At 39.9% G+C, this 21,548-nt stretch overlaps 3 protein-coding genes across 3 annotated transcripts; 2 read left to right on the top strand and 1 right to left on the bottom strand.

Moving 5' to 3' along the window:
- Positions 1-722: 722 nt before the first annotated feature.
- On the bottom strand, positions 723-5,245 carry c16h14orf28 (chromosome 16 C14orf28 homolog). The gene is made up of 5 exons (XM_042437029.1): positions 4,991-5,245; positions 4,182-4,706; positions 3,907-3,996; positions 3,686-3,820; positions 723-1,875 (listed from the first exon to the last, which is right to left on the bottom strand). The coding sequence occupies exons 1-5, from the start codon at positions 5,074-5,076 to the stop codon at positions 1,692-1,694; spliced, it is 1,020 nt and encodes a 339-aa protein (XP_042292963.1). The 5' UTR covers positions 5,077-5,245; the 3' UTR covers positions 723-1,691.
- A 333-nt stretch (positions 5,246-5,578) lies between these two features.
- mthfd1b (methylenetetrahydrofolate dehydrogenase (NADP+ dependent) 1b) lies at positions 5,579-18,572 on the top strand. The gene is made up of 28 exons (XM_042437025.1): positions 5,579-5,722; positions 8,009-8,093; positions 8,366-8,425; positions 8,526-8,579; positions 8,684-8,820; positions 9,025-9,125; positions 9,234-9,370; positions 9,904-10,015; positions 10,126-10,253; positions 10,639-10,736; positions 10,965-11,138; positions 11,829-11,965; positions 12,096-12,142; positions 12,225-12,332; positions 12,423-12,497; positions 12,591-12,693; positions 12,814-12,890; positions 13,767-13,907; positions 14,030-14,098; positions 14,319-14,430; positions 14,650-14,789; positions 15,218-15,259; positions 15,542-15,642; positions 16,229-16,406; positions 16,720-16,827; positions 16,928-17,080; positions 17,626-17,739; positions 17,843-18,572. The coding sequence occupies exons 1-27, from the start codon at positions 5,685-5,687 to the stop codon at positions 17,713-17,715; spliced, it is 2,805 nt and encodes a 934-aa protein (XP_042292959.1). The 5' UTR covers positions 5,579-5,684; the 3' UTR covers positions 17,716-17,739; positions 17,843-18,572.
- Positions 18,573-19,233: 661 nt separating this feature from the next.
- On the top strand, positions 19,234-21,121 carry LOC121881105. The gene is made up of 2 exons (XM_042388748.1): positions 19,234-19,268; positions 19,697-21,121. The coding sequence occupies exon 2, from the start codon at positions 19,736-19,738 to the stop codon at positions 21,119-21,121; it is 1,386 nt and encodes a 461-aa protein (XP_042244682.1). The 5' UTR covers positions 19,234-19,268; positions 19,697-19,735.
- Positions 21,122-21,548: the final 427 nt, after the last annotated feature.

Genomic DNA, 21,548 nt, shown 5'->3' with positions numbered 1-21,548 from the left:
CTAATTCCTGTTTTCTGTTTTGAGTCTATTGTGATAGATTTTGTTGGTCACTTTACTACAGCCACAGCACAAATCACGCAGGCGTAATTATGTGCTGCCGCCATGTTTCACCTAGCACCAATGTTACATACAATGTCATGATTTCTGATGTGTATACTAACTACTACTTTAATGAATTTTGGAGAGAGGCTGATGAAAATCTGCAAACGTGAATCTGCAAAAAGAAGGGATGCTGAAACTGAGTTTGTACGCATTTTTATTATGGCCTAACCAACGTCATGTTTTGCCACCACTCTCACCAAAGTGCTTGTTCAAAGAAAGCCGATGGCTGACTACCACCTGGTCTGGAATGGACTGCCACTCTAATGTTTGTGTCTGAAAGAAAATCCTTTGAAACTGATGTCAATGTTAGCCAAATTACCACTCTGCTTCTTTTACATTTCCCATCGTGTGTCTGGAGTAAGGTAATGATCTTGAATTTTATATCTTGTGGATTAATACTGGAAGTACAAGATAACCTTAGGTGTAGAAACAGTAGCTTTTCACATTTTATCATGTTTTGATTGAAGACATTTTACATACATTTTAGTCAGTTTGTGTGGTGCAGTTGTACCCAGTTTAAAATAAATGCCTGCCTTAAAAGGTACCGTCTGCTCTTATGTGGCTCTTGTTATACCCGTCCATGCAATGCACAATTGCAACAAAATAAATCAGTACAAGTGTACTTTACAATGTATTTGTATTTGCATTTAAAGACAGTGTCTGCATAGAAAACAGCATTTGGAAACTTGACCAAGGACTCAACAGGATTCACTTTGAAACTTTCCTTGGCAGAGGCACTGTGTGATATTCTTTGAGTTAAAAACTGCTACAACATCACCTGTAGATTTACATATTTCCTGTGTCGGAGTATGCTGAGCTGTGTGGACATAGTGCCAGCTTAGTGTCCTGAAAGCCAAAGAGGTAATATTTATACTACTTGTGTAAGAAAAGACATATTCCAGACTGCATTAAACATTTATATAATTTAAGGATTTTGTATTTTAACATTCACTCATTGGATTAAATGCTTGCCTACAATTAAACAAAAAAAAACAGTTACCTGACATGGATTTAGACATTTTATGGTTGTATCTTGTCCTCAAACCACAGTGTAAATAGAAAAAGCACCAGTTCAATTTTAGGAAAGGGTTGATATGCAGAAATGTTTTTCATTTGGATAGAAATGTGACTTACATGTCAATATTAAGCCCCAACAACCGTTTATAAAAGGCTGCTTTATAGCAAATGCACCAGATGTATGTGCTTATACTGAGAGTTATTCACTGGTATTGTCATCTATGCATATCAACCCAGAACTATTATAGTCCATTATATTCTTGGATTCCAAGCATGCCTAGAAATAAGTAATTTTCATTTTGCATCGTAAGCTTTCTGCAAGCGTTTCGGGTGGAATGGAGCATGTGTCACTCAGCACACTTAAAGCTAGCGGAGGAAGCAACTGCTGACACATATTAATTAAAAATCCTAATAGGAAGAGTAACATGATTACATTAAGGTAATGCCATCTATAGGGTCATGACAAAATAACAAAAGAAGGAAGGAAGGAAGGAAGGAAGGGATGAATGCTTTCACTCTTGTGCTTGTTGTGACTCCTGCTCATCTGTATGTCCAGTTAAGATAAGACGAGTTCACTTGTCGGAGGCACGGATGTAGACCAGAGAGGACAGCAGCAGGAGCTCTGGTGGCTTGTGTAACAGGATCAGATTGTCACTTCTCAGGCCGTCATAGTGCATCCAGCAGCCGTCTATCTGGAAGGCTGCAGAGTAGTGATGCTCCTCCCTGTTGAAGAGTGTGGCGCCCTCTAGTAAGTACCTGTGGAGAAGAAAGTTATAAATACCATTTTCATTATACTTTCCAGAAAACTGCAAGCAGGAGTGTAAATACTAGTGAGAAAAACATTTAATATTGAAAATAAGTTCATCAATAACAGCCACTTTGCAGATAATTGAGTTTAGATATCAGAATTTTTTTTACAGCATAATGAATAAAAAAAACTTTTCACTACATACTTCATGTTGCTGGTATAAAGTCTGCAAAAACAAACTCTTAGCTCCCTTTTCCTTGACTGATATAGAGAAAGTCATCTTGCTTTTATCTTGTGTTGCTTAGACTACCAACATTGTTTTCCTGCCTCAGTTATGTCTCTCTTATTCAATTTGTACATGCAAAACACAGCAGCTGAGATTCTGTCTGTTTCAAAACAGGCAGTCAGTTCATTGCCATCATGGATAGACTCTAAACTTCATTTCTACAATTTTTTCTAGAAAATTTTAATGATATTCTTTAATATAATGACTATTTATTATTGTTTTTGCCCTCCCTTTTATGACTCTGGAATTGTTTTTATATCTCGGCTTGATTTATGGAGACAAGACCCTTGCCATAATACTACTAGTCAGTGCAGAGATGATTGTGACTTTCACCCCTGTGTGGCCAAAACGTGCTACTGTGTACTAAACCAAAGAAAACATACTGGGTTCATCCCTTGCGTCTTAGTTCCTCCCACTAAAGATGCAAGGAGAGAGGCAAGGCAAAGATGCAAGTGAGGGAAACTAGTAAATACGTTTCTAGAGAAATGAAATGTAATTTCCTCTGAAGAGTCATGTGAAGCAACTTCCGTTTCTGATGACGGCAGCAGCTGATCACAGCTGGGTCAGCTGTTAGTTGGCTTTAACAGCTGTAGCGACTTTTGATGGAGTTTGTGTCTGCACATATGCACTGTGATAATACTAATAAAGGCTCACAGTTATCACAGCCGGAGCAGCAGTGTTTTCTCTCCGCAGCCTGTTACCTGTTCAACAAACACCTGCACATGCATTCAGTATTTATACTATGTTCTGCTCAGAGGCACTTGAACCATTTCTACTGGCATAATGCATTTGTTTTATTTGCTAATTATTTGCATCTGTATTTACTGATATTCTACTTGTGAATTCATTATTTAATAACCCAAAATATGATTTGGGTGTCTTTTGAACACTGGAAATGATTTATTTCACTAAATGTTTCAGGGAAATTGGAAATTATGTGACTCATATCAAACCTGATGCTCAGGAATTTTCAGCCTCACATGTGACTGAATAGAAATGATGATAAATTATGTAAAATATAAATGTGTTTAAAATGTTTTTCTTGCTGACAGACAGACTCTCCTACTCTCCCTAACTTTAATTTTATCCATAGTAAAAGTTAATGGGGGAAATAACAGATCATGAAAAGAAAACTTTTTATGGTTCAATATACATTCAATATATGGTTACAATTAACACAGATACACTGTTGAACTAGATGGTGAATCAGAAAACAAAATATAAAACTTGGGAGTGATACACTTGAGTTTATCTGTTGTTTGTCTGTCCACTCTGGTATAAAACTGTAGTGATGTTGTGATGTATCAGAGCAGTCTGATCGGCTACAACATCCAATCAATGACTGATATCCAATAACTGGGCGCGTTGATGGCTCCTCTGAGATCCCTCCTTGTTGCTCAGAGCAGAAATAAGCACTTTGGGACGGCCTTTGTAATGGTGAACTGAAACGGCTTCCGGGTCAAGCAACGATCCGGGAGGGAGGAACAATCAAAAAAGGAAATTGGGATGTATCCACTACGGAAGCTTCTCACCTGTGCTGGCAGAGGGCTAGATGGTAGGGGACATAGGACAGCTCCTCTGATTTCCACTGCTGCATGTTGAGAATGACAAAGGGTGGGGGTCCATTGCAGAAAACCCTCTGAGAGAACTCTCTTAGACCATCACACCTGTTACAAAAACAATCCATTTGTCAAGGAAGTGGAATGACACTGAACTGAATTAAACGTTGATAACCATCATCTTTACGTCTCACCCCAGTTCTGCGCAGAGCAGGAGCTTGGGGCAGAAGAACCCATCCACAGCCGACTGAATAGGGTCTCTGTGAGGCAGCTCATGAGGAGGGCTGGAGAAAAAAATGAAATTAAAAAATAAGTCAATTTGTTTTCACAATTAGTGAAAAGGAGTGAAATGACAAAACTGAAAAATACTAGCTAAAGACATCTGAAATTGTAAGTCATGACACTTTGCTAATGTTGACAGGGTGAAACTGGTTGCATCAGGATATTACACTGCCTATGTGCAGTATACCTGATGTTTATTGTAGTCTTGATGAATTCCTGGAAGCGGGATGGACAGCTCCAGTTAGTGCACAGGCTCTCCTGTATGGTGGACATGAGGTTTTCTAGGTTCTCTGTGAAGTTCTCATGCTCATTACCAAACAAGTCAATCTCCAGTGCTGCCTGGTGGATCGCTGAGCGATACTGTCGTTTAGACATCCTGCCCCAGATCCACAGCATCTTGACTGTAGTGTAGTCACAGGAGTCCATCAGGTAGAGGAAATGATCCACAAAGTGCTTGCCCAGGAAGACAGCCAACTCCTGGGGAAAGCCCTGGTTGTCCCGCAGGATCACATACAGGATCATGAGGAAGCCATCGATGGTGCATGTGTTTTTCAGGTTGATTTTGACGTACAGAGGGGTGCATGATATAGCCTTCCGCCCTGCCTTGATGGTAAAGACGCCGCCCCATGGGAGCACAGGCCTCCAAAAGGAGCGGTCCTCTTCGTCATTGTTGTTGATGGAGGCACGAATCTCCTCAAACAGTGTCTTAGACCTGAAGAGACATATGCATAAGAGTCAGCAGAGGATTTGACTTTAGTGGTCTGAATGTGAGTGAGGTTTCGGATTTTGGACTTGGACTACCGTGTACATCCAGTTTGAAAGACGGCTACTTTAGCACTACGTTAACATAGGCTATTCAAGTGCATTTGAGTTAGCTTACAGGAACAAAACAAACCACGCAATGACGAAAATGTATAATTACTCTCCAGGGATTAGACTGAACCCCTAAAAGCCTACTAGCTTAATACGGTACATGAGCAGCCGGTATTCATTTACCTTTCGAAGTGAAAACTGTTCTCAGTGTTTGAAATTTGCGTTTGGAGGTCTTCAGTGTCGTTCAAAACGCAGAATCTACTCTCCATTGCTCTCTGTGTTTCTTCATGTCTTACAACGAACTCAAAGCCTGATAACTAATTATAGTATTTCTAGCACTTTCTATTGAATATGTAAACGATAACACCTTCGCGTAAGCAAGCTGAGCACATATAAACACTGCTGTTATTTATTTATTTTGACAGATAAGCTAAGATGTGTGTACGTGCTGCCACCTGCTGACTCATAGCGTAATTACGTCAACTGAAGCTCCGCCCTTCCCCACCCCTTCGTGGGTGTCGTAGATGAACGGGAATTCTATTGGTGGATAGAATCTACTAATGTGTTACAGGAAGTATATGATTGGCTGTCAGGGTTGACGGTTTGTCGATAGCCCCACCCCTCTCCGTCGTCATGCCCACTGGTGAGGATACGTTCCGCATTCGTCGCTATTCCTGAAAGTTAATACGATATTTTTTTGCGTTAGTGTTGTATTTGTGAACGGAGCCTGCGCCACCCCCCATGCGACTACTGACGGGTATCTGAATAAACTTAAGTTTTTGGTGGCCACCGCGGTCTCATTCTTGTTGTCACGCAGTGAGTGTGCTGCAGGGACGAACTCTAAACACCATTTGAACGCAGACTGTCAGGCCCGAAGATGTCAGCTCAAATCATAAGTGGGAAAGAGGTTTCAGCGTAAGTATCACATTTTATTCAGCACGTTTATGAATGCACAGGTATCCAGATAGACGTAACCAGCCTGAAGCATGGATCTCAGTGCTGGCTAACTAGGAAGCTAACTAGCCAACTGAGTTAGTTTAAAACAACTTTTGTGCAGTCTGCCAGCCTTATGCACATTTTACATGCAGCTGTTTTTTGTTTCAAGGAACTGCTCTTCCCAGTGCAGGCAGCAGAAAAACGTTTAATAACTTAGTATTAATTCGTCCTACATGGTGCTGGCCACGTGAATGAAGTGTGCCAACAATTGTCATTGTTAATAATAGGAAATCAGCCGAGAAATCACAGTGGATACCCCTCTCAAGGTGCATGTGATATGTGTTTCCTGACAGTCATGTAGGTTAGTCTAAATGTGCAATGCTGGTTTTTGAGCAACTGTCAAAATTTGGTAAAAATCCATTATGATTCAGCCATTAAAATTTGTGGCATGAATGATTACAAATCCTGCAGTATTATGTAAGAAGTTGTGGTGGTGTGATATGATCTTTGTCCTATTGCCCTCCACCGAACTCAGGTGATGAGGCTGTCAAACACCAGTCATGACACTCAGAAAACCCTACTTGTGTCGTTCTTTTAATATTTGAGTACAATCTTCAAAATATGTTTCAAAGTTTGACTGAATCCAAAAAAAAGTGCAGGACATTTAGTTTGCATGTGCCTGTCACAAGACCTAACAGCCTGTACCCTGTTAACTGCCCCTCACAGAACTCATTAGGTAATTATTTCATACAACACAAAGGGGCTGTACAGCCTCGCCACAGGTCTGCTGTCCCTTCAGTTGGAGGATTTACACTCATTATCTCTGAATCTGGCATACCATTTACTGTACTGGACAAGTAGCCTTTATGGATTCAGGTTTATTGATGAGGTTTTCTTTGCCTTTCAGGAAAGTAGTTTTCTACAGTCAGTTATCCAAAAGTGTGTTCTATTAAGAAGCATCACAATCAGAGCACAACTACTACAGTACTGTTTGTTGTATGAATGGCTTTTGTTTACAGGAGTTAATTTAGTTGATCAGTTACCATACCAGCTGTGATGAGTATTCTTGTTATGATGCAATATGTAATAATGATTGGATTTACTAGTGTGCATAGTCATAGTCCTCATTTCTCTCTTCTCCCGATTTAATAAATATAAAGCAAATCTTGCTTTATATCAAATCTGTCCTCAGGTCATATGGAAAATTGTTTTCCCAAAAAAACAAAATTGCAATACCGGGTTCAGTTTTTTTTTTTTTTTAATATTACTTGCATTAAATCATTGAATCATTTACAATATGTATTGTATAATTGTTTCCTCTCCATTGTAGCCTTTAGGGAGGCTAATGTTATGCAACTGGGATGCCTGATGTTATAAATGGGGCTTGTAGACCTTCAGATCATCCACGATTTGGATCAAGGCTTAAAAAAGCCTTTGAGAATATAAAGCTCTTTTTTGCAGGATCACTTTGGCAAAAACACTCTAAGGTTGCTTTAAAGGTAGCTCAAATTGGTGTCATGCATCTATAATCAGTAGAAAGCACTTGGTGTATTTCTAAGTTAAAGTGATGCACAGAGACGATGCAGGCTTAATCTAAATCACTTTTGTAGGTTAGAGTTTTAAACAAGATCATCAGTCTAGCTTTACATATTTTTGAATGGCCTTGCTCTCATTCTCATCCGCAGTGGACAAGATCAACAAAGCAGATTAGATATGTGGTTTATTGTGTTAATACAATACAAAAGAAATGCAATCAGGTCTCTGCTTTGTTCAGACGCACATGATAGATCTTAAGATTACTTTTAATTGCTGTGAGCTGAAGTCCAGTTTACTCAGTGTCACAGCTGTCTGTCTTTTCTTTGATTTGTTCAATTGATTTTACCTAATCTTTATCTCAGGTGTGGCGTATCTGTTCCCCCAACACAAAATACTGGAATGTTTCCCACTCTCCAAGTTGTTAAACAAGTAAAGATAAAGCAAAGACAAAGACCAAAGATACAATCATTTTCCTGGAGGGACTCTGATGGCCGGGCTTTATGACTGAGGACTGGAAAATGATTATCATTTTAACAATGAGATAGCCAGATGGCATGTTCACAAAGTCTAACTACTGCGAGGAAATGGAATGAGTTGGGCCTTTGGTGTTTGTACCATATGGTCCTAGCTTTTTGTAGTATTTGTAAAACTGCATGAATGGTACAACAATCACTGCACAGAGATTTAAAACATTATTGAAAACTTTATTCTGTTGTTGTGTTTTCTCAGGCAAGTGAGGCAGCGTTTGAAGAATGAGGTTGAGCAGATGAAGCTGCAGGACCCCAACTTCAGACCTGGTCTAGTGGTTCTACAGGTGAGTGCAAGATGGGAAGTTTGGGAACTATCACATGAAAGGGTAAAAAAACATTTTTGGATGTTTCATATCAGCTTATTTTGCCATGTACTCTCTCATGGCTTGCCCCTGGAGATGGTCGGCAGGTAAGGATTTGGATCTATTGTGTGCTGTTGCATGCATACACAGTTTATAAATGTGTACTACTATTAATATCTACTAAAGTCTCCCTTTTGTAGATGGACACATGTCTGTAATACATACACGCAAAGTGACTCTATCTGTCTTTGCAGGTTGGAGACCGTGATGATTCAAATCTCTATATCAGCATGAAGTTGAAGGCAGCAGCAGAGGTAAACAAAATCATTGTTTTTTTTATCTTCACTTCACTTCTACTGTAATTTGTTCAGTCACTTCTAACTTCAGACCTAATCTCTTTGTATGTGTACACAGATTGGAATAAATGCCACACATATGAGACTTCCCAAGACTGCAACAGAGGAGGAGGTGAGGAGGAGGTTGATGTTTTGAAACTAGGAGAACACAGTAAATGACAATGAACTACGTGTACCTGAAAGTATAAAGTCATCTGTCTATCTGTCTGTCTGTAGATTCTTCACAGTATCACAGAGGTGAATGAGAACTCGTCTATCCACGGCCTCATTGTCCAGCTGCCCTTAGACTCAATCCACAAGATCGACACAGAGAAGGTCACCAACGCCGTGGCCCCAGAGAAGGATGTAGACGGGTAAGCAAAGACATAAGTTAAGGATCAGCTTCATTTGAAGGTTTGTTTACTCCTCTTTTGAATCAAGCTGATGTGTTTCTCTGCTTCCTTTTTAATTCTCAAAAAGTATCCAAGTGAGACAAATCTCACTTGGATACTTTTAGGTTTTAAGATATAATTAATTTATAATATTTAATTCTTGTGTGTGTTTTGGTCCATTTACAGACTGACCAGCATAAATGCAGGGAAGCTGTCTCGTGGAGACCTGGGCGATTGCTTCATCCCCTGCACGCCAAACGGCTGCATGGAACTGATCAGACAGACTGGTAAACACAACAATTTGATATCCTCAAAGCTGCGTTGTCAAGTAAAAAGGAGTCTGTGCTTTTTGAATACGGTCTGAATGAACTGATGGGTCGACTGCTTCTCTACAGGTGTGTCTGTGGCAGGGAAGAGAGCGGTCGTGATTGGTCGCAGCAAGATTGTGGGTGCACCGATGCATGACCTGCTGCTGTGGAACCACGCCACTGTCACCACCTGTCACTCTAAAACTGCTGATCTCGCTGGGGAGGTACAAACATAACACTTTATCTTAAAAAAATCTATAATTTTACTACTGATCTGGTGTGTTGTTTTACAAGCAAACTGCATTTCTCTATACAGCAAGTAGCAGCTATTCAAAATCCCAATCTGACATGTTGGTTTAATTTTAGGATTCACAAATCCCTGATGTAAAAAAAGACCTAAAGAGACTTCAACTTTATTTGGCTTCTGCTTTCAGTGCATAAAACCAGGTGGAATATATACATGATAATGTAATAAATCCTAAAAACAAAAAAATGTTGAATATTCTGACAAATTAGCAGGTATTTTTAATGAAACTTTTCCAGATGCTCCATAAACAACTGGTTAATGAGGGCATACTGGCAATTATAGATCTTTGCTGCTGCTAAGTGGTAGAAACTATAATATCATGTATTACAATATTTAGGACATTGCTAATGAATCGTGTAAGAAGTAATATCTGCCAAGCACAGAATCAGTTAAGCCTATTTTCTCTTTTTCGGTAAGCATTCACTCATGTCCATCATTGTCTTCGTCCAGGTGGGCAAAGCAGATATTCTGGTTGTCGGCATCGGGAAAGCAGAGATGGTAAAAGGAGAGTGGATCAAGAAAGGAGCAGTGGTCATCGACTGTGGCATCAACCATGTTCCAGGTTTGCTTCCTCAGGCTTTTCTGTCTAGTGTAGTTTTAGGTTTTTTTCCTGTATTTTTTCAGAGGTAATTGTATGTTATTTACCTCAAAGTTTCTCTCTGTGTCATTCAGATGAGACTAAACCTAGTGGGAAGAGGGTGGTGGGTGATGTCCAGTATGCTTCAGCCAAGGAGCAGGCTGGCTTCATCACCCCGGTGCCTGGCGGTGTGGGACCCATGACTGTGGCCATGCTGATGGCGGTAAGGTCCATCTGTGAATCCTGAGCTTTATTTCACCTTAGCATTCATTTAAGTAGAATTTCTGTGTCAGGTTCTCGTTGAATATGCCGTGTTCATCAGACCAGCCTTATCAGTGTTATTTAAAAACACTGTTTATTGAACCTGCTGGTTTTTACACAGGACACACCTGCTCTCTCAGATGCTTTTGTCTTGATTTACTGCAATATTCTAATAATGACATTTTAATTGCAGCTGAATGATTCTTTTTTTTTTTGTATTTTCATCACTAGCATAAGTATGTTAGGTGGGAGCAGTATGTAAGGTTGAAAATGTATGCTTTTTGTTCTTTGGTTTCATGTATCCTAAATAATAAAAGAATGACTTGTGTTTGTGTATGTGTGTGTAGAACACAGTGCTGAGTGCAAGGCGTTTCCTGGAGAGCCATCAACCAGGGAAGTGGGACATTTCGTACACCAAACTCAATCTCCAGAAGCCCGTGCCAAGGTTTGTCTCATTCTCCTCCTGCGTCACATTTCCCCCTCTCTTAGTCATGTGTGCTTTAACTTCTCATGAAGGATTTGTTAAATTCAATAACCAACATGCAAGAGAAGCCGGTTTAATTCTTTATCACATGTTAGGAATCTCATAATGTGGTCTTTCTCTTACAGTCTATGCTGTTTACACCTTTGCTCAGATGAAAAAGTAATTTTGTGTCTTTTGTAACTCCAACAGTGACATTGTGATTTCTCGCTCCTGTGTGCCCAAGCCCATTGGCCATCTAGCAAGGGAGGTGGGCCTTCTGTCTGATGAGGTGGAGCTCTATGGCAAGACCAAGGCCAAGGTCCAACTGAATATTATCAAACGCCTGCAGGGTCAACCAGACGGCAAATATGTGGTGGTCACTGGGTATGCTGTCAGCACTTTTATCTACTGTTGTTTTCTCTGATTATAGCATTTCTTTGATTATTCCCTATTTTTTAGTCTTCATTTTAAGGTAATAATATACTCATAGTGTTTGAAATCATTTTTTCTCACCTGCCAAGAACTGGTTAAATTACATAAATTACTCACCAAGAGTAATTTATGTAATTTATCAATTATGTCAATTGCTTATTTCTTGGAAGTAATTTAATAGCATTGTTTATTATCTTCATAAAGAATCATATTATAACAAAGAAATTAGTATGAAGTTATTATGATAAGCAATTCAGTGTTTTGAATTAATAGCACTAATTACTAATAGTAATAAAGATAATCGCTCACAAAATTAAACTTAACCTAATTTTATCTTTTAGGTCAATTCCATTAAAATAATTTGATTATTTAATGGGATTTGTTTTCACACTAGCTGTTAGATACTATATACTGACTCAGAATCACTATTTATGGTTGTAATATTAATTTTTTTCATATTGCTCAGTGAGTTCATACAGTGGACAAGTCTTCTAATTCGTCATACAGCAGAACTCAAAATTACAAAAGACCATTCTCATGTGTACCTCTCACCACATACTCTGTTTAAGTCACACATATAGTGCCAAACTTTGGGCCCTACTGGTAAATATGTGCAGTGCTGACAATAATCTCTGTCTGCAGCATTACACCCACTCCTCTGGGGGAGGGAAAGAGCACCACCACCATCGGCCTGGTTCAGGCGCTGGGAGCCCACATGAAGCTCAATGTGTTCGCTTGTGTCCGACAGCCTTCACAGGGACCCACCTTCGGCATTAAAGGTGATCTTTGGAAAAATGTACACTCAGTGACAGGATGCACATGTTACGAACTGCTGAAATGTAAATTTTTAGTTCTGTACTGATATATTTATCTTCATTATTATTATTATATTTTGTCTTGTGTCTGCAGGGGGTGCCGCAGGAGGTGGATATTCTCAAGTCATTCCGATGGAAGAGGTACTGCACCCCTGTTTAAAGTTAGAAACTGTTATTATAATAATACAAAGGAAATTTGAATTAACAAGTCTGTTCATTTTAGTTCAACCTCCATCTCACGGGCGACATTCACGCCATCACGGCTGCCAACAACTTGGTGGCTGCTGCCATCGACGCCCGCATGTTCCACGAGTACACACAAACTGACAAGGTGGGTACTCTATTTTGTCAGTGGTTTCTTATAAAAATACACTTCTTACAAGTTAATAACGATTAGCTTTGCTTCCGTATACATCTTTAGGCCCTGTACAATCGCTTGGTTCCCCTCAGTGGAGGACAGAGGAAGTTCTCCCCCGTCCAGATCAACAGACTAAAAGTAAGCGATCGCTTCATAGACTTGCAGGTTTGATTTAACTCACAGTCTATAGTACAGGGCACCTCTGACATTTAAGGTTTCTACTTTTTTAAGAAACTGGGCATAGAGAAGACCGATCCCTCTACTCTGACTGAGGAAGAGATCACCCGCTTTGCCCGTCTGGACATTGAACCAAGCTCTGTCACCTGGCAGAGAGGTACGAACATCTGAGAGGCCTCTTCATCCTCAGTAGTTCTGCTGTATGTATGAGAGTGTATTGATCAGGCTTTATGTATGTTTTATAAAATGTTTTTGTTGTCTCTGTGTGTCAATTCAGTGTTGGATACCAATGATCGATTCCTGAGGAAGATCACAATCGGCCAGTCGCCTACTGAAAAGGGATACACAAGAGAGGTAACAGAAAAGATCCAAAAAGCTGTTTCTTATTCAGTAAAATTCAGTAAATGCTGTAATCACATAAAAACTCTACGCTTAGTCGGTTTAAGCATTGGATTGAAAGAAGGACCCAGAAAGAGTTTTGGGGAGTTTGCAGCAAAATTAAAAATACTTTAGTTTAGCTTCTGTTACTATAATGAGACACTTTGAACTTGGGCTGGGCGATATGGACAAAATCAAATATCACAATATATTTGACCACATACCTTGATATCAATATTGTGACAATATTGTAGGGATGACTATTGGTGCTTTCACAAAATATTGACACAATAATATTTTTGATAAATAATGATCAGTAATGTGGATATAATGACTAAGTGGTTAAAGGCAAATAATAGAACAGCTAGAACAGTCTGGTAAGTTGATAAAATTACATCAATGGTAAATTGACTGCACTTATATAGCGCCTTTCTAGTGCTTTTACATTACAGGCCACATTCACCTATTCACACCACATTCATATGCTGATGGCAGGGGTTGCCATACAAGGTGCCAACCTGCACATCAGTTAGAACTAATCATTCATACACACATTCACACATGGCACAGCATCGGGAGCAATTTTTGGGCTCAGTATCTTGCCCGAGGACATTGACATTGACATGTGGACTGGAGGAGCCAGGAATGTAACTGCTGATCTTCCAGTAAGTGGATGACCCGCTCTACCTCCTGAACCAAAGCCGCCCTGCTGCATCACCAAAATCTAAGACAATATCTAGTCTCATGTCACGATATCGATATGATATCGATATATTGCCCAGCCCTAATGTGAACAACTATTCTGTTGCTGATAAAGGGATATACCTTTGCGGTGACCTCCTTGTCTTCCAGGCCCAGTTTGACATCACAGTGGCCAGTGAAATCATGGCAGTGCTCGCCCTCACCAGCAGCCTGGAGGACATGCGTCAGCGTCTAGCCAAGATGGTCGTGGCCACCAGCCGCAGCGGACAGCCTATCACCACCGAGGATCTGGTCAGTGCTCTAGAGTCTCCTTCCAAGTGTGACTTTCTGAATTTAAGAAAAGGCTCATATGCTGCACATGTTATGCCACTTGTAATAAAGCTGTCTGTGTAATAAAATGTTTTTCTCTATAGGGTGTGTGTGGTGCTCTAACTGTGCTAATGAAAGATGCCATCAAGCCAAACCTGATGCAGACTTTGGAGGTAGGTTAAACTCAACACACATGTTCCAAAGCTCAGTTCTTTGACATTTACTGTTGTTGTTGTTTGTTGTTGTTGGTATAACTGTCGCAAGCAAACACATTGAGCTTTTAGTCAAAGTGTTAATTTTCTCAAAATCTTTCGTTATTCAAACCTAAGTGTGTACTAGAGAGGTTACGTTGTCTTGAGTTTTGTGTCACATGTGAGTCGTCTAAATCCACAGGGAAACCCTGTTTTTGTCCATGCGGGCCCCTTTGCCAACATCGCCCATGGCAACTCCTCCATCCTGGCCGATAAAATTGCTTTGAAATTGGTCGGACCCGAGGGCTTTGTAGGTGAGTGGAGCTGAGAAAATGGCTCAATGATAGCTTTTATTTAATCAATGTTATTCAATCAATGTTAATCAATGTTGTGCCTGGTCTAGCACTGAAGTGCTGCAGTAAATGTTGGCTTGTATTGTATGTGTTGATTGTACATGTGAGTAGAAGATATTATAGCTGTGATTCTGTTCCTGTTCTCTTTGTCACACAACTGCTGTGGATTTTGCCAAACAGTGACGGAGGCTGGCTTTGGTGCTGACATCGGCATGGAGAAGTTCTTCAACATCAAGTGCCGCTACTCAGGCCTAAGGCCCCATGTGGTGGTGTTGGTGGCCACTGTGCGAGCCCTGAAGATGCACGGAGGAGGACCAACGGTGAGTTTTCTTCTACTTCCTAATGACAAGAGAATTACTATAGTAACTTTAATTTAGGGGAAAAAACAAACACTCATGCTTTTACATAAATGTACGATTCTGCATTACTGTCACATTTCTCCACTGTGAATTCTGAACACAACATCAGCATTCACACAATCACAATAAATATTTCCTGTGCATGTCCTTCAGTGAATGACATCGCACTGCTGGGAGTGCAATTATGTTTCCTGCTGAGTGGACGTCACAGAGCAATCACTCACTCATACTGTCCTGTTTTCACACCGCTTCTTAATAATTGTGAGGCAAACAACTGAGAAAAAAATCTTAAGAATGGTCTCTGTTATACAAGATTTGATGAGCTCATTCTCGTACTTATTAAATTAACTGAAATATTTTACTTTTTTTGTTTACTAATTTTTGTTCAGGTCACTGCTGGGATGCCTCTGCCTAAGGAATATATCGAGGAGGTAATGAAGAAGAACCAAATGTCAAAATAATGATTTTGTTTTCTGTTGATGAGCTGTAGATCAACATCTCGTCATCGAGATTCTTTTAAGTTATTAGTTTGTATGGATCCATGTCTGCACACTTAATTAATATGTCAAACGTGCATTACATCACACTTACAACCGAAGTGTAACAGCTTTGTGTAAGCATACAGTAAACATTTTATAAGCATCAACATAGAACTTTTCTGTGGACGACTTTCTCACAAGCTAATTTAAAAGTGTTTGTGTACCTGCACGTAGAACCTGGAGCTGCTGGAGAAGGGTTGCAGCAACATGAGGAAGCAGATAGAGAACGCAAAGCACTTCGGCGTGCCTGTGGTGGTGGCCGTCAATGCTTTCAAGTAAGTGAAGGATGACGATATGGTAGGAAAAAAGACTAAAAAGAACTATACAACCACAAACATTGATACAGAAAACTTTATTCCACTTAAAGCTGCTTTAATCAATATATTTCTACTTACAAAGGATCAAATGTCTGTGTGACGTGAAAGGGGTCGCTTGTAGTGACGAACCCACAGAGAATGATCAATGTTGTTTTTATAGCTTGTTGTGCTTCCCCCAAATGGCCAAAACAAAAATCAATGAATTCAGGTTTAAAGCAGGATAAAGTGGTTGTGAATCTGTTTAATTATTTTTCTCACAAATTAGAATGCATTAGGCTGAATGACAACATTTACTAATTTCTTAGTATCTAAAATATATTACCTTTGTTTAAGGCAGAAAGGCATTGTGTCAATAAATAGATAAGGCAAAAAGTAGTGATAGAAATGTGTTGTGTCATATATTGATTGATGTGTAGTAAAGACATTTTTGGGTTTTTCTTGAATGACCAATCTGCCGGTTTATGTCCCTTAACCCTTACGTATGGGAACATTCTCCCTGTCTATTTATCTTTCATGCTTTTCATTGTGCTTTCCCATCCTGCAGGACCGACACCATGGCTGAGCTGGAGTTGGTCTGCAACATGGCCAAAGCTGCCGGAGCCTTCGATGCCGTGCGCTGCTCCCACTGGGCCGAGGGTGGAGCCGGCGCAGTGGCCCTTGGTCAGGCCGTCCAGAGGGCCACTGAGGCCCCCAGCAGCTTCAAGTTCCTCTATGATTTGGAGGTATGTGCCCTTAGCTTTACTGGGGCAGTCCATTGCTATTTCTGTTTCTCAGTTTTTTGTCTGTAAGTGTTACTAAAGATATCAGCCATCTGATACCTGAAGGAAAAAATAATGTCCTTATCCACAAGGAAATGCCCTCCTATACATGTATCCAGTATCTCAGTGAAACAAGTGATTAAAAATAACGTCCATGTAAACTCAAATCAAGAACTGCATGTGTACAAGTTTTGTCTGATTGACATTCATGTGCAGGCATATCAACTGAAGGACTACACTGACGGTAGTGTGTATATTATTTATAATTCCATTTTAGCTCCCTATTGCTGATAAGATTCGAATAATCGCCCAGAAGATCTACGGAGCGGATGATATTGAGCTTCTCCCGGAGGCCCAGCAGAAGGTGGAGCTCTACACCAAACAGGTCACCATCTCTTCTAGTCTATATGTTTCTTTCTACTGCACTGTTTGGCCTGTTTATTGGTTTGGAAATTGATTGTTTTGGTCTACTTGTCTCCCCTCAGGGTTTCGGCAATCTGCCGATCTGCATGGCGAAGACACACCTGTCGCTCTCTCACGAGGCAGACAAGAAGGGTGTGCCCACAGGGTTCATCCTGCCAATCAGAGACATCCGTGCCAGTGTGGGCGCTGGCTTTCTCTTCCCGCTAGTTGGGACGGTAAGCTTTTTTATTTATGTTGAACAAACAATTGCTTTCCACAGAATTGCCAAAGATGTCATTTCTGAGAGTCAAGGGTGTGACTCTTCACTGCTCTGCACCATCCAACTGCATCCCAGTGCACACATCTTGATTTTCTACATTCATCTGTCATCCTTAAACAAAACATGACTAGTACGACTCAACTTTCTTAACATTTTCATTTAGATTACAATCACGTGACATCACACAATGTCAGCTATGTTTCAGACACTCACTCTGGTGATCAGTCTTTGCAATAAATGGCTGAATCTATTCATGATCCAATCATGATCATATGTATGTTTTATGCATAAACTATTGCATAAACTAGCAGACCATGTGTCCTAATGTTACTGTAGAAGAGACGATTTATTTCTTAATTTAAATGCACTGATATTTAAATGAGTCTCCATGTCAGCAGAAATGTGTACAGTATATCAATGCATGAATGGCCAGAATTTACATTACATACTGTTTAATTATCTATAATAAGAAGGCTCTCTATTTCTGTGTTTTCTTCCTAGATGCCCACAATCCCTGGTCTGCCAACCAGGCCATGTTTCTATGATATTGACCTGGATCCTGAGACTGAGCAGGTCAATGGGCTCTTCTAAAACAGGGCTCTGCTCTGTATGATGGTAAGGAGAGGAATTAAGACTTTCAGATATCAATCTTACACAGGAGTTGGTAGGAATGTATGATAACTATTATATGTTGCCCTTTTTGTTTTCTTTGTCTCAGTGTATAGATGTGGCCCAGCTTCTGAGCCTTAATGAAATGTGATGGACTGCTGTTATAACGGGAAGCGCCTCGAGCTCATCTGCTGGTGCTGTTTTTGTTTGTTCTTTTTCACTGAGCCACTGACATCTGTAAATAATTGATTTGCTTTGCCCAGAGGGCTGTTGATGGGTAAATCAAGGAATTTAGTCACAGAACGGTTTATCCTCCTGACGCTGCAAATCTGTGAAAGGCTTTTTGCAAGGGGGAAACTATACATCCTGTTGAAATTTCTTTTAGTTACATTGCTGGCTGCAGAAAAATCAAGCCCTGCTTATGTTTTCACATCCCAGAACCCCCCCCCCCCCCATGACTCTAAAGTGGTAGATCTGGACTCTTGTATTAACTACCTGTGTATATTTTGTGTCCATTACATCAGGAGCATCTATTCCAGTCCACTGTCATTGATAATCAACTGAATAAAAAATGCCTTTCCGATAAATTCACTATTAGAAAATGTTGTCTAACCATAAAATAATACTGTCTTACAAAATGTTTTGTAATTTTTTTTGAGTGATCTTGTCTAATTTCCTGTCAAAAGTCCTATTTTGCCTGTCATGAATTCTAATTAAATATTTCTAACAATGTATAACATTGAAGCAATCGGCACTGATGTGAGAATACACTGTCATGATGTTGTAAATCAGTGGTTTCCACTTTCTTGGCAAATAAATCTCCTTGATAGAAAACCACATATCAATCTCTTTCTTTTTTCAGATTTATTCTTACTGTATTATTATTATTCTATCAGACATTTTCACTTTTTTTCTACAGTTAATATCAGTAGAACATATGATAGAGTGAATGTAGTTACTGTTTTTCTGTGGATCTCCAGACACTGAGTGATACCTGTTGATAGAAATGAAGGTGAGTGTGGCATGATTACATGCAGGACACAAAATTAGCACCAGCCACAAGCCAAATGCTGGTAAAAATACATAAGTGGCTGGTAGATTTGCTTTACTCACCAGCCAAAAACAACCCAATGGTAACCTATTGAGCAGCTGGTAAAATTTTAACATTCACTAAGCATTTGGCTGATGGACAAAAAAGTTAATTTTGCACACTGATGCAGGGAACTTTTCTTTCACACACAGACAAATCAATATTGCAAATGAATCAGGAAATTGTTTCTCAAATGCATTTCAAGACATTTTGATGGTGTAATATTTTTGTTAATAAATATCTTATTTCCTTCTTTTCTTTGTATCTGTTTATAAGGGTAGGGGGTGGTTGGCAACACGTCACTCATTGCATCACTATGGAAACTCGTGTGCCGTGTGGTTGTTACAGCTCCGTTGAGCGTCTGAGGGGTAGAGGCACATTCAAAGAAGTGCCACATGCAGTATTATGTAGTGGAATAAGAGGAATAAACAGACATAACTGACAGGTAAGGAGCAATTTTGCATGCAGTTTATTAACTGAGCTTAATATGCTCAACTGAAATATGTTGATAGAAACTGAAAATTTGAAACTTGCATATTTCCTCAAAAAACTGAATGTGATTTATTAATGTGTGTTTTTGAAAAGCCCCTCCAGGTTACACTGGACTGTTTGGAAATATGTTTTATTGAAAAGCAACATATTTTATGACTATAAATATACATGAATGTATGAATCATTGAGGTGAAATCAGACAGCAGTGTTCAGAAAGGTCTAATCAGCATTTTGACAGAGAGTGACTCACTGATGCACAGACTGGCTGCTGTGAAACAATAATGGATGGTATACCAGTGTGACAAACTGCAAAGTGCATATCAATTGTGTTTTTTGATATTTGGGGGTACATGTTTGATTAAACAAATGTTCTCCTATTAGCAGGCAAACAGTTGAAGACTGGATGATCTGAAAAGTACCATGTCAGTGAAAGAAGCTCAAACTGGTAGTTCAGTTAAGAAAGTGCTTAGGAGAAAACTGACAGTTCCTTCACATCTTCTACCAGGAAAAGCAAAGATTAAAACTGGAAGACACCGTGATATAAACTACAGCTGTAATAAGACTGACATTTCAGTACAAAGCTGTGAAGAGAAAATCAGTGAAGAAGTTAAAACAGGACGTCAGAGAAAATCACCTCAAGCTGATCAATTGGACCAAAATCGGTTTGCACAAAAGCTGACTGCTTTAAAGCAAATTTTCTCAACATCAGTCGACTGCTTCACATGCACCTTTAAATCCGACCACAATGAAGGTGAATATCGTGCAGTTACAATCTTCAACACACACACCAGAGACTCTGTGGACCTAAAAACTCAGCCAGCTGTCGATGGCTTTTCAGCTACAGAAATACAGCAATGCACCACTGCAGAATATAAGTCATCTGTGGAAGAGAGGGAAGCAATTCACTTAAATCCACTCATTACTGTTACTAAACTGAAGTCAAAAGCAAAGTCGTCACGGCCAGAAAATTCTTCGCAGCTGAAAACATGTTGGAGGAAGAGACCAAAAAAGGCTTCTCCTTTCTTCCAAGAGTGTATTGGAGAAAGTAAGGAGTACATCCCATTGGAGATGATAGTGCTGGCTAATAAACACACTGATGAGAGCAGAACCCCCAGCACATACCCAAATGAGATAAAATGTCCTGATGTGCTTACTGTGAGTGTAGATGTGACTGATATAACATCAGAGATGAGTAATGAAGACAGAGAAGCTTTCGAAACATCACATGCGAGTGATGACATGAATGTGATGGCAGGACCTCGAGGAAATGGTGGTGGGATTGTGATTGGTAGTGAAGAGTATCAGATTAGCCCACATTCTTCCGAGAAGTCCCGTTTTGCTCGGAATAGCACGTTGAGTCAGGATTTTGGCCATCATTTGACTAATTTGGACAATTTACCCCAACGAGAAAGCATAAACACCCCTAATGTCAACACAAAGAGAACTGCGCCAGAGCATCCAACATTTAGTGATGAGATCAGACTTCATGCAGCATTCAACAGTGACTCATACTCAATTCACCACAATGCTGTTGCAGAAAATGCCATGGGTCCAATGGGAAACACAATGCCAGCAGGCACTGTGACAGAAAATGTCGCAGTTATGGAAAATTTAGACATAGACACGTCTGATAGCAGTTTTTATGCAAGGATGGTGCACTCAGAGCAAAATGCTGAGCAACAGTGTGAGGAAAGAGAGCTCTTCCTGCTACAAACAGCACGCTTTGTGGTTCAAGTTGCCATAAAAACTGCACTGAAACTGTTTGAAGAAGAACAGCTGGATACTGCTGCCCATCTGGATTGCTGACACTGACCAGAGGTGGATACACCGTATGACTGCCAAGTAAAGTAATGAGAAAGATTATTTACAATAAGATGTGCTGCACACACAATACAGTATGTTTCTGAAGTAGCTTCCACTGATCACTGACACATGCCGAAGTTACAATGTTCATTAAGTGGGAAAACAGCAATTTCTGTCTTATGGGAGTTATGTCCTGGCAAAGACATAGTCCGACACATCTGTACATTTTTTGTACAGATTAAACAAGCAAGATATGTGTTAATTAGTGAGATTTAGAGGTGCTGGTAGGTTTGCTACCTTTAAAACCAGGCTAGCTGTTTCCTTTTGTTTCCAGTCTTTATGCTAAGCTAAGCTAACTGGCTGCTCATATTATTTTGTCATCTAACTCTCAGCAAGAAGGCAAATAAGTCTATGTCCCAAAATATCACAC

The sequence above is a fragment of the Thunnus maccoyii genome, chromosome 16 (genome assembly GCF_910596095.1).
Source record: "Thunnus maccoyii chromosome 16, fThuMac1.1, whole genome shotgun sequence".
NCBI lineage: Eukaryota > Metazoa > Chordata > Actinopteri > Scombriformes > Scombridae > Thunnus > Thunnus maccoyii.
The sequence above is the reverse complement of the archived record's forward strand: the minus strand, read 5'-3'. Positions and strand labels throughout refer to the sequence as shown.